Source organism: Hylobates moloch, unplaced genomic scaffold (genome assembly GCF_009828535.3).
Source record: "Hylobates moloch isolate HMO894 unplaced genomic scaffold, HMol_V3 SCAFFOLD_17, whole genome shotgun sequence".
Classification (NCBI taxonomy): Eukaryota; Metazoa; Chordata; class Mammalia; order Primates; family Hylobatidae; genus Hylobates; species Hylobates moloch.
Genome location: NW_026652292.1, coordinates 59,964,722 through 59,977,698, shown reverse-complemented (window position 1 = coordinate 59,977,698; position 12,977 = coordinate 59,964,722). Strand labels below are relative to the sequence as shown.

General features: G+C 49.0%; 1 protein-coding gene across 5 annotated transcripts in view; it reads right to left on the bottom strand.

The window, feature by feature from the left end:
* The window catches only part of SEL1L3 (SEL1L family member 3), a 165,595-nt gene extending 156,993 nt beyond the window's left edge, over positions 1-8,602 (bottom strand). For 4 of the 5 annotated variants that reach the window (XR_009210535.1, XM_032135994.2, XM_058430141.1 and 1 more), the window contains exon 1: positions 8,311-8,585. Coding sequence is in view for 4 of the 5 variants with exons in the window: in XM_032135994.2 (XP_031991885.1) it covers positions 8,311-8,475 (165 nt within the window). In the remaining variant the exon portion in view is untranslated. Of the gene's footprint in view, positions 1-8,310 lie in introns of all 5 variants that reach the window. The other variant, XM_032135992.2, reaches the window with a different exon arrangement.
* Between the last annotated feature and the right edge of the window lie 4,375 nt (positions 8,603-12,977).

Below are 12,977 nucleotides of genomic sequence, written 5' to 3'. Positions count from 1 at the left end.
GCAATGGCTCAATCTCAGCTCACTGCAACCTCTGCCTCCCAGGTTCAAGTGATTCTTGTGCCTCAGCCTCCTGATTACGTGGGACTACAGGTGCGTTCCACCACACCAGGGTAATTTTTATATTTTTAGTAGAGACTGAGTTTCACCATGTTGGCCAGGCTGGTCTTGAACTTCTGACCTCCGGTGATCCACCCACCTCGGCCTTTCAAAGTGCTGGGATTACAGCGTGAGCCACAGTGCTTGGCCAATTATCAAGCTATTATCCCAGATAAGAGTTTGAAGAACAAAAGGTGACAGAAGATATGCTTTGTTAGGAGTTCTCATATAGGAGAAACGGGGCGAATAGCTCAACTGGGCATCATTTCATATGTGTGTAGTTGATGGGGCCTGATTCTGTATTTTTCTAAGGTTCCCTGGTGGATAGTGTTGACATTTTGCTATTGTTTCTTTCAGAAAAGATCTAAGTCAGAGGATAACATGAAGTTAAGCTAGGCAAAGAGATCAAATTTTAAGGACTGAGATGGATTGTTTGACAAGTAGGAGAAGCTTGAATGACAGCTGGAGTACAAGAGAAGAGAAACTTCAGGGTGGGGCAACGTTTCCTGAAGTTAATGAGGGTGTGTTGGTCCCAAAGAGGGCCTCAAAATCACCTACATGGCCTGTGCAGAACATGGTCTAAACTCTTCAAGAAGGTGCCTCTTTGAGGCACCTATGCAATGAAGGAAGCTGGCATCCAGTGGCTTGTAGCAGACCCTGTGGGCAGCTGATTCACCACGAGTCGTGGCTACCTCTCCTATGCACAAAACCAACACTGATTAGCAACACATCACACTCTAAATATTGATTAAGCTGAAGCTGACTTCCTGGCTCAAGTCATGTGTGTGGTTATAAGCTGTTTCCTGCCAGGAAAATAAGGCAATTAACTTGAAGAGTTCCAGCTACAGGCATGACACGTGTCCAGCCTTCATAGGTATTTTCACATGCCAGGTTGCATTAACACAAGCTAAAAATTTATCTGCACGTTTCTTTGTTTAGAAATTATGAGTTCAGAGTCCATGTCATTGTTATGTTTCCAGCTTCTAAGGTAGAGTCTGACACACAGTAAGAATTTAGTAAGTGTTTCTTGCTGAAATAAAGCACTGGGGCTGAGCATGGTGGCTCATGCCTGTAATCCCAGCACTTTGGGAGGCCGAGGTGGGCGGATCACCTGAGGTCAGGAGTTTGAGACCAGCCCGGTCAACAAGGTGAAACCTTGTCTCTGCTAAAAAAACACACACAAAAAAAATTAGCCTGGCGTGGTGGTGGGCACCTATAAATCCCAGCTACTCGGGAAGCTAAAGCAGGAGAATCACTTGAAACCGGGAGGCGGAGGTTGCAGTGAGCCGAGATTGCACCACTGCACTCCAGCCTGGACAACAGAGCGAGATTCCGTCTCAGGAAAAAAAAAAAAAAGCACTGGGCATGGGCATTTCTGCCAGGTGCCTCAGTGGCCCTGGGGGCACTTGCATATAAACCAAATGACTTGATCAGTTTTGAGTCCCCACTGCCTTCTTCTTACACTCATAAGTTCTCTTGTAAGAGGTCCCCATCATTTCTCTATTTTTCTCCCAGCCTCGTTAATTCCTTCCAAACAGCCCTTAGCCTTTGGCATCTCATTGGTCCCTGGGGGTCAGAGCTGAGCTGGGGAACTGTGAGGTCAGGGAAGGTGGCACCTTGGCACCCATCTTACCCATTTGGGGCAAACTTCTCCCAGCTATTTTGTCCCTCTAGACCTTTTCAGACAACTGCCCTACATTCTAGAGCGTTTCCATTTCTCCACACCAAAAATACAAATTAAATTTTTAAGATTTCTCATCCCTCGACCCTCTGCTGAATTCCTATTCATCTGGCAAGTTCATCCATGTTACTGTGATAATGAAGAAATACTGAGGTAATGTCACGTATCTGTATTTCTATGCCAGCTTTGCAGAGATAATGCCTTAAAAGCACAGTCTAAATGCACCACAATTCTAAGCAAGATATTTGGGGTGAAGAGGGGCATCTATGCCCCTCAAATTATGCCATTAGGCAGCTACAATAGATGTTCCACCTTGAAAGCAACATACTGATCCATTTTGCACACAACAGAGCTGGGCCCTGAAATATGCTTGAGCCGTCAAATATGTTTATACCAGATGTGAGCCCTCATCAAAGTCAAATTTGACAATGTCATGCACAGTCACAAAACATAGATTCTCTTGCTTTTGTGTAAATGTGCATGTATTGTAATTTTTTTTTTTTTAAAAAAGAAAGAAACGGGCCAGTTAATGTGTGTTCATGATAGAAGACCCCAAATAGGAGATCTAAATGCATTGAACTCAGCCTGGGAATCAAGAAACAGATGAATTTATGTATCTTCTGGATGGAAAAATAAAACTATCAATACGACCTAAACTTCTTTTAGGATGACTGCATTTGATTCCTTTAAGCAAAATCAATAAGAAGAGATGCTATTCAAATAACCTTCCCTTGCTCCAAAGAACTGAGAAAACTTGGCTTTGTTCTCTATCTGGTCTCCACTTGGTATTTAAGGAAGGAACAGAGAGATTGGGAAACTTTAAATCATTCACATCTTGCTACGGGAAGTTCACTGGCATGTACACATGTCTGTGGGTGGGTATGATAAGAAAACAATAACTGTTTTTCTCATTCCTGACCTTTCTGCCCCATTCTTCTAAGAAAACTGTGGCTCATGAGGGCTTTCTCTTCAAACTGGCTGGATCACATTTTCCCTAGGTCAAAAAGGTAAGTGTCTTGCCTTAAAGGGCCTATTTTTGTAATTTCTGCCTACTAGATATAAGCAAAAATTCTGTTTAAGTCAACAAAGCATGCAGTTAAGCAAAATGGACGATGATGTCAATACAGACTTCAAAATCAGCATGTGCTTAGGGAAGAATTTCCCAGTTGAGTATTGTTCCTTCCTAAACCTGAGAGCTGGCCAGAGCCACACCATCATAGTCATGATCAATATTCCTGGTTGTGTAAGATTCTCCCCCATACTATTTAATATGCTGTTTCTTCCCAAGTCACATCACACAAAGCTACCTAAGCGTGGTTTGCTCTTATTTCATTGAGTACCTACTATGTACTAGGCACTGGGATGGGTGTGTTAAACCTTTTTTTCTCTCTAACTTCTAACCTCCTCCTCTCACATGGGACCTCATAGAACTTCTCACTTCTAACCCAATCCTCACAACAGCCCACAGAGGGAGACAGCATCCCACTGTTATAGCTGAGGCAATGGAATGCCTTCAGAGAGGGTAAGTAACTTGCCCAAGGTCAACCAGCTACCGAAAAGCAGAACCAAAATTCAAATCCACATTGGCTGACTTCAAAGTCAGTGAGGGTGTGCCTCGTCTTCTAACAACACCCAGAGATGATGCCCTCAACTCACGCCCTTGCCTTTACACACCTGTCACCGCTTTCTGGCTACAGGGTTGGGGAATCTCATGACTTTCCTTATTCTCATCTTGAAAGGGTTGGGGCTAAAATGCCATCATGCCGACATGCCTTGAGTCTGGAGGAGACAGATATTGCCTTAACCACAAACACACAAACACCAGACTCAGCCAGCTCCCCAGTATAACTAAGCCCTTCTCCAGGTAGAGACGGGAAACAAGGCCTGCCAAGGCAGAATCCCATCAGCCATTCCTCACGGGCTGCACACGCCTCCTACCCCTCGGCTTTCTCAGGGGAATGGCATGAGCCAATAAACAGGGTAACTGAATTCACGTTAGGCTATTTACGGTCTACTCCAGTCTATCCATCTTTCCAGCGAATTGCCTGGGTTATTCTCTCCTACCTGTCCTCTAGCTCTGACGCTTTTGCCAACAGGCAGCCAGAAGAAATAGAAGGCAAGAGGCCAACACCATGGCTTGGGAAATTTTAGGAGCTCCCGTCAGGATGAATATGGAAACTATCGGTTGATGTGAGGTTTGGGGATGATCTCTGTTTTCAAATATTCATAATCCCTCTCCCTCAAGCTAGATAATTGCAGATCTCTTTACCTCGTTTTGATATTCTCATGCCCTGCATTGCACACATAGTGAGGGGTTAATGAATACTCTTAGATGGATGACTGAGGGTATGTGGCCACTTACAGAGAATCCTGTACAAGGCTCTGTCACAGCCGCCATCTGCTAACTGTCCCACATGTATCTGTGCTGTTTTTTTGTTGTTGTTGTTTTGTTTTTTGTTTTTTGTTTTTTTGAGACAGAATCTCACTCTGTTGCCAGGCTGGAGTGCAGCGGCGCGATCTCGGCTCACTGTAACCTCTGCCTCCTGGGTTCAAGCAATTCTCCTGTCTCAGCCTCCCGAGTAGCTGGGATTATAGGTGCACGCCACCACACCCGGCTAATTTTTGTATTTTTAGTAGAGATGGGGTTTCACCATGTTGGCCAGGATGGTCTCGATCTCCTGACCTCGTGATCTGCTGGCCTCGGCCTCCCAAAGTGCTGGGATTACAGGCGTAAGCCACTGCGCCCAGCCTCTGTGCTGTTAATGTCCTCTTACTTCTTTGTCCTCAGTCTGATTGTCTAACAAGTGCAGCTATCCACTCTGAACATTTCAACTGACAGCTGACATCAATACTGGCCATCCTGAGATTTATCTTTTCATATAAGAAAATATTATACTTTGGAGACCAGAGCTTAGAATGGACAAGATTGTCTTCCAGAAGTGCCATTATCACAGATAGAGAGCTGGGGCAGCCTCAGGCCGGTTCTAGCCAAGTTGGAAGAAGGTAAGAGTTAATGGTGTAAGAAAATAGCAAGCAGGCCCGTTGGGCAGGGAAAGTTCTGCGTGGAGCACAGTACTCAGCACCCGCGACCTCAGTGGAAGCAATTTCATTATCCTTTGCTTTCGAGGCCCTCTCCCTCTCTGAGGAGGCTCTCTGCATCTTGACCTCTGGTGACCTCAGAATTTTCTGGCAGCCACTGGAACCAGGGATCATCTTTTCAGAAATCTGTTTGGCATCGTTCCGTGACTTATCTTTCAGCCCTCATCACAATTATTCATGCTTTGGCAGTATCCTAGCTACAGACACAGTACTCTTCTTGAGCTGATACTGAAGGTTATTACTCCGTCCCAGCCTATGGAGAAGGAAGGTGCCCACTCCTCAGGACCCTGACTCCAGGAAGCATGCTCCCTATGAGGGCAGGTGCTTAAAGGCATCTATTCAGAAGCTGCTCTCAACCTCCAGCCCTTGTGAACAGGCAAATAGGTGAAGATAACACAAAACAGGAACTGGTCCCCAAATCATAGGCAATTTGGCTTTGGAATGCATTCCAAGGCACATTTGCTGTACACTTGTATGCACATTCATCCAAACTCAAATGCTAAACTCCACCAGCTGCCTCTGGACTACATAAAAACCCCAAACCTTTATCTTTTCATTAACCATGACAAATATTTTCTGGCTTTACCTTTCTTCCCCATTTTAACATCCTGCTTCTATTCTGTGGCCTGCGCTTCCTGCTTTGTATATTTTAGATTACTTTAGACATGACCTCACATCCTGGCCAATTGCACAGTAGCTGCTAATTGCTAGAGCTTTGCTAATGGCCCGTACATGGATGAAGAATGAGTTACAAGCAGCAAAATCAAGAAGACAATAAGCTAGTGTGGTTTAGAGCTGGGGCTCTGGAGGGAGACAGATTTGGGTTTCAATCTCAGACTGTGTGGCCTGCAGCAACTAACTTAACCTCTCTGAGTCTCTGTCATCTCCTCTAAATGGAGATTATAATAGCTCCTACCTCACAGGGTGGTTGCTAAGATAAATACTGGATAATGCCTATAAACGACTTAGCACAATGTAAGCTACCGTTATTACCATGTAGGCTTTCAGATTATGAAAGAGCTTTCTTCCTCTAGAGTCTACATATTCCTGGGATCCTGCCTAGCTATTCTGCTCCATCTCTACCCTGCACCTGCCCAGCCCCATCCCCCTGACCAACCACTTCCTCCAGGTAGCATTCCTTGATTGAGCAAAATGCACACAATTATATATTTGCATTTTCTCTCTATTGTTTTATGTTTTTCAAGTGTTTCATATGGATATTTACATTTTCTCCAATTCACACACCAAGCTTCTCCAAGATAAAGAAGCCTTGCCTTCAGTAGTATCTTGGGTAGCGTAGACCCAAGAGCAACATCCCTAGTAAACGGCTAGATCTTCAGAACAAAATGTGGAGACTACCTTTTAAGTCGGCCTTTTGCGTCCTTTGCAAAATGGCTCTCTTGTTTCTCAAAGTCTGTCTTGTACAGTAAGCGTATCAGAAGTTCACCTGAAGGAAGCATACAAAGGCAGGAAGCACTGACATTTCCCCCCACCATGAAGTCCCCAAATCCATTCCTTCCCCATCTGCCAAGACACTCATCCATGCTCTAGTTATTTTCCACATCACAGTATTTTCTAAAATTACTCTTTCCGGAGCCCTTCCTCACTCCTTCACTATCTCACTTAAGTCTATCCATGGCATCATTTTTCCCTCTGTTCTCTTAATCCCCCTTGGTGTACACAGAACTTTCACATGAATGATACTTGCTCCATCATCACATGTCTCTGTTTCCAGAGTCCACTTAGGCCCTTAGGCTTTGCTCTCCTGATTCTTGACTTCCTGAACTGTGGAGAAACAGTCCCCCTCCTTGCCAGGTCTTGAGATGTCCACGTGGAACTTTTCGGCCCGGCCCATTTGTATATGAATGTTTCACGCAACACTCTACTACATCACTTCTTCTGTGGGTAACCAGCAGGGCCCTGTGTACAGGGATCATCTGTTTAAACTGAAATCTTGTCATTTGTTATGCCAGTTTTATTTATGAGCCTGTGTGTTGTAGCCTTGTGGCATAAATATTAAATAATAATATCTCTTGGGCAAAAAAAAAATCATTCATGTTAACTGACAACTTCTTATGAAAACATGAAGTAAGCCCAACCACACAATTTGATATTGGCTAATTCTGAAATATGAGTAAAAGCACGGATTGCTCAACAGGTAGATGCACAGGCAGAATTATAATTTGCATTTTTACACCTTCTTGCTTCAAGAAATGAAACATTCAAGAAGTAAAAAACGTTAAAAGAAACGGGCTGGGTGGCAAATTTCTTCAGAATCAAATTCTAATTTCTGCCAGTATCTCCTAAGCAGTTTTTAGCTTCCAAAAAGAAAGACTCCAAATAATGACAATGCCACATAAGTAAAATGAATTCCGGACAATGACACTGCTCATTTTTTTTTTTTTTTGGCATTCTGTGAATTTCCTATTACATCAGTTTCATGATTCAGCATTTTCCATTTCATTTATTTACAGTAATATATGGCGAGATAACCCAAGGTTTCTGCAGGATTTTGAAACATAAGGCAGGCTGGGCAGGAAGGGTGTCGCCTTCTGTAAATTTACTATTGTTTAGGAGAACTCAAAACAGAAGCAGACAAGTGCTCAAAGGAACTGAGAACATTTCTCCCCATCTTGTTCTGAGGGGTCTCAACTACTCTGGTATTTAAAATAAATTGGTTTTGAAAAATAGGTTACTGCCCCTTAGTTGATGACTAAAACGGAAGCCAAGAAGTGTGCAAATTGCAAACTGACATGCGTGAGCCAAACATATTCTCTGAAATGACAATGTTCAAGACGCAGCTAAAGTCCCCACTCTGGCGGTAAGCGTGTTACAGAGAACTAGATTTCTTTCCGGCATCCGCAACTTGGCTGGTGTGACCAAGGAGGAGTTGAAGAGCGCTGGAGATGCGAGGTGCGTCGGCAGAAAACCGTCCGGGCCGGGAGGATCCGGTGGAAACTAAAAGGAGGGTCGACGCGGGTGGCGGGCGCCGAGAGAAAGAGGCGAAGTTGGGCATGGGAAGGAAAGGAGCTGCGAGAAGATTGAGAGGGAAGCCCAGGAGGGGTGGGGGCTTGGGGGGTGCTGGAGACCGCGCGCGGAGGGGCGGGGAGCGAACTCCGGGCGGCGAGGCTCCCGGGTGGAGTCGAGGACAAGAAGGGGTCTCGAGGGTAACCCGACCCGGGTCTAGAGAGAGTCCAGGAGGGAGAGGAATGAGCACGAGCGAGAGAGCAGCTTAGCAAGTCCGGTCCAAGCGCCCCTCTCCACGCCCGGGGTACCTATCCCAGGTGCCGGGAGCGCCCGGGGCGCAGCAACAAGGAAGACAGAAAACTAGCAGCGGCGTCCCCGCCTCGCGTGGCAGGTGTCCCCGGCCGCCCCCACCCGCGTCCCCGGGGCCCCGCGCGGAGGGGAGGACCCGGGCAGGGTCCGGCGCTCACCAGGTAGCAGAGCAGGAGCAGCGCGCAGGCAGGGCGGCCGCCGAGGCCCCGGGGGACGCCGCCACTCGGGGGGACCATGGCTGCGGCCCGGGGGCCGACCGCCAGCGGCGGGGGTTGCTGCTGCTGCTGCCGCGGCCACCCGAGCCCCGCGCCGCGCCGCTGCATGGAGAGGCCGCCCGGATCCGGGCCGGAACAGGTCACCTGGTGCAGGGACCGGCCCCCGCCCGAGGCGCCACCTTCCCGCCCGCCCCCGGCCGGACCTGCCCCACCTCGGACCCCCCCCGCCACCGCCCCCCTCCCCCCCCACCCCACCGACCCGGCTCCTCCCCTCCCTCCCTCCCTCCAGCCCGCCTCCCGGCCGCTCCCTCCGGCCCCCGGGCTTCCACCCCTCGGGGCAGCGGGCGCCCACGCAGGTGGGCACCGACCCGGGTCCCGCCCCCTGGCCGCCGACACCCCCTGCCCGGGTCGCTGGGCCCCGGCGCACCCCCCTTTCCCTTTCTCTCCGCTCCTCCCCCGCCCCCCTTCCGCGCTCCTGCTCTGCGCGATCCCCCTCCTCTCCCTCCGGCTCCCTCTTCCCTCTCCCCTCCCGCTCCCAAACCCCCTCTTTTTCACTTTCTCCTTTTCCTCCCTTTCCTCTTTCTCCCTTCCCACCCTCTTCCTCGCTCCCGCATTCTCCCTCTCCCACCCATCCCTTTTGCCGGTCGCACAGCCCAGTTCCCGCCCGTGCAATGGGTTTTTGTCTGGTTGCTTTTTTGGCCGGGGCGCCATTCCCGCAGGGCGAGTGTGCCCCCTGGAGTTGTGCCGCGCAGCTGCCCGGCTCCCAGGCCTTCAGGATGGATTTTGACCCCTGCCAACTTCCACCTGTCCACCTGCGGGATTGGGACCGCCTCCTTGCTGGCATGTTTGCAGCCGGGCTGCGCCCCACCCTGCCGGCTGGTTCGCTGCACGTTCTGGATGTTTCCCGAGGGTTTTGCGTGGTGCCGCCGCCACCGCCACCACTGCGCTCTTTGTTTTAATTGTCCAGAGTATTGGCACCCAGGACGGGTTTGTATTTGATTTGCATCCCTGTGTTCCGGCTTCCACTTTGGACCGAGAAGAAAATGAATTAATTAGGTCAATACAGTAATACTGGAGCCCCAAATAAAAGGGGTGAGGCCCTGGAAGTGCGCAAACAGCTTTTTAAAAAACCGGGACACATCCTCGGCCTTGGGGACGCAGGTTGAGACTGGCTGCTCTACAACCCGGGTTCTGCGGCCTGGCGGAGAGGGGCCTCCGGGCGGCGAGACCACCAGCTCGCCGCCGGCCTTGGCGTTCAGGGAAGCGCTTGGCTGTGTCTAGCGGCTCCGACAACTGTCTGGGCCCGCAGCTGCTGCTCTGAAACAGTTAATCCACCTTCCAAAGTTCGCAGAAGCTTCCCTTTAGCACTGGTAGATTTGTGCGGATTGGAACTAATAATGGCCTGGAAGCCTGAGAGGCCACAGCCCTTTCCCTGTGCCACGAGCATAGGTCAAGTCACAACAGACGTCGGGGAGAGGCTGGTGGTGAGACGGGGTGCCCAGGATGGTTTGACGGGCGTAGGCATCCCCTGTGCCTGGACGCGCCCTCAGCTGCTTCAGTACAGGCCTGGCCACACCAGGCATGGTGGCTCCTCAGCTGTCATCCACTTTTTTTTAGGTCACCTAAGAGCTGTGGCCTTGTGTGAGTCCCCTGGCCTTATTCCACCGGTTCTCAAACTTCAGAATTACCGGAGAGATTGTTTGTTTGTTTGTTTGTTTTTGTTTTTTTTTTTTGAGACGGAGTCTCGCTCTATCGCCCAGGCTGGAGTGCAGTGGCGCAATCTCGGCTCACTGCAAGCTCCACCTCCCGGGTTCACGCCATTCTCCTGCCTCAGCCTCTTCGAGTAGCTGGGACTACAGGCGCCCGCCACCACGCCCGGCTAATTTTTTGTATTTTTAGTAGAGACGGGGTTTCACCGTGGTCTCGATCTCCCGACCTCGTGATCCGCCCGCCTCGGCCTCCCAAAGTGCTGGGATTACAAGCGTGAGCCACCGCGCCCGGCCCGGAGAGATTGTTAAAACACAGATTCCTGGACTCCAGCCTTAGAATGTCTGACTCAGTTGGTCCTGGGAGGGACTTGGGAATGCACCTTTCTAACAAGCTCCCGGGTGATGTTAACGCGCTGGTTCAAACAGCCTTCCTCCATTTCCAGAACTATTGGCTTTTAGGAAACTGGGCTCCTGCTCCTCCCAGCCAGCTGCCACCACATTAAAGCATTTTGGGGGTTTTGACAGATGCTCCCACTATCTCTGTTCCACTTCTGCAGAAACAAAGCACTTAACATTCTCCTTTGTGACGTGGAAAACCATTTATTCTATCGAGTGTCCAAGGGAACAAAAGATTTGGTGGCTTTGTCCCAGATCCTGTCTATATCTTTTCCATTAGGTCAAAATACAGACTATGCTTTTAATGTATATGGAAGGAAAATTGTCGGCCAGCTCAGGGGAAAGGGGCTTCAACAGGCATTGCAGCATTTCTAGGGTTGCCACCTGTCTTCCTGGGCCATGCTCCGGAGTTTCTCTCCTCCACACAGACTCTGTTGGTCTTCAGGGAGCTAAATGGTTCCTCCGGGTTGTTTGTAATCAGGATTCATGGAATCGAGGGTTTTCAAGGCTTTGTGAGCTTTGAGGGTTTGGGTTTACCTAAGTGTAGGTAAGCAGAGTGCCCCACTGGGGGTTGGACTGTTTCTAACCTGCCATATCCAACTGCTCACTTCTCCCCTACTCACTTATCTCCTATTGTGTTCCTACTGTGGACTGGGCACCACCTGAGGCCCCAGGATTCCAGAGGTAGGCAGGATGGCTCTGTTTCTGCATGGAGCATCAGGCATGCAGAAAACCGGCCAGAGTTTGGTCTTCTAAGAGGGATGTGTGAGTTGCTCTCTCATCCTGGGCTAGAGGTGGTGGGATTAACTGCTTTATCCTGTATTGGAGAGGGGGAGAGAAAAAGTCAGAATTTCTTTTCACGGGGGAGTGAGACGTTTTGATCCAGAAGACAGAATCAGCTCTTACTTTTGTGTCTCTCCAGCAGTTTGTGTCAGTCATTGAAAGGGCGTGGTCTGATTTCAGAAGAAAGCCCTTTATTTAAAAAGAAATATATTTTCCCATTGTCCCATGGAAGGGTTTGAAATCTCACCATTACAATTCCTCAGTTTAAATTAAGTTTTAATACTCCACTAAAAGTCGAAGGCCCCAGGGCGAGATTGGCCTCCCTTATTACTGCGTGGGTGTGAGTCCGTTTATCACATGCCCTTGGAAAGGGACCAATTCCACACCTCAGCACGGGAAAGGACAAAGGCACAGAGTCTTGAGCTCATCACCGCCCGCCCCTAGGAGGAGACTCCAGAGGCCTGGAGGGAGGGGCTGGAGAAAGGACTGCATCTGCATGCCTAGGCGGCACATCATAGCATTCCACGTGAGGTGTTCTGAGGCTCTGAAATTTTTTTTTTTGTTTTTCTTTTTTCTTTTTCTTTTTTTTTTTTTTTTGAGACAGAGTCTTACTCTGTTGCCCAGGCTGGAGTGCAGTGGCGTGATCTCGGCTCACTGCAACCTCCACCCCCTGGGTTTAAGCTATTCTCCTGCCTCAAGCCTCTCGAGTAGCTGGGAGTACAGGCACCTGCCACCATGCCCAGCTAAGTTTTGTATTTTTAGTAGAGATGGGGTTTCACCATGTTGGCCAGGTTGGTCTTGAGCTCCTGACCTCGTGATCCACCCACCTAGGCGTCCCAAAGTGCTGGGATTACAGGCGTGAGCCACCGTGCCCGGCCTAAAATGGTTTAAGATCAGTCACGTCTCAGGGACCAATGCACTTGGTCAACTATTACTTTACCAAGCAAAAATAGTTTTTATAAACCAACTGCATATACTATCTTCTGTCAGTATCATTTCATTAAAAAGACAAGGCCTTTTACCATCAAAAAATTAGGAAGAGCCTAACATCCTAAGAAAAGACTGGGTTGGGTGCCATGGCTCATACTTGTAATCTCAGCACTTTGGGAGGCCAACACGGGTGGATCACTTGAGCCCAGAAGTTCGTGACCAGCCTGGGCAACATGGTGAAACCCTGTCTCTACTAAAAATACAAAAATTAGCCAGGTGTGGTGGGGGGTGCCTGCAGTCCCAGCTGCTCAGGAAGCTGAGATGGGAGGATCGCTTGAGCTCAGGAGGTCAAGGCTGTACTAAGCTCTGATCACACCACTGCACTCCAGCCTGGGCGACAGAGTGAGACCTTGTCTTAAAAAAAAAAAAAAAAAAAAAGGCTGTTCTTTAATCTGAATATTTTACTTGTGTCTTGTCTTTATATGTTGCATTTTGCTGTGGATCAGTAAAAACTTACCTTTGGAGTGGCCCTGTCCATGTCAGCACTTGGTAACGCATTTCCATATACTAAGGATGTCTGGGGCAAAGAGATGTGCCCCTGCGGAGACAAATGACCTCCAGATTACAGGCGGTGGGTAGGAAGGCATTCTGCAGGAGTAGAGAGTGTTCCTTCCATCCACTTACCCTCCCACATAAATCTTTGAGGCCCAGGCAAATGTTGCCAGTTTTAGGGAATCTTCCCTCATGGCCTCGGGTCGAAATGCAATGGGTCGGTTCTCTGTGCCCCCAGCA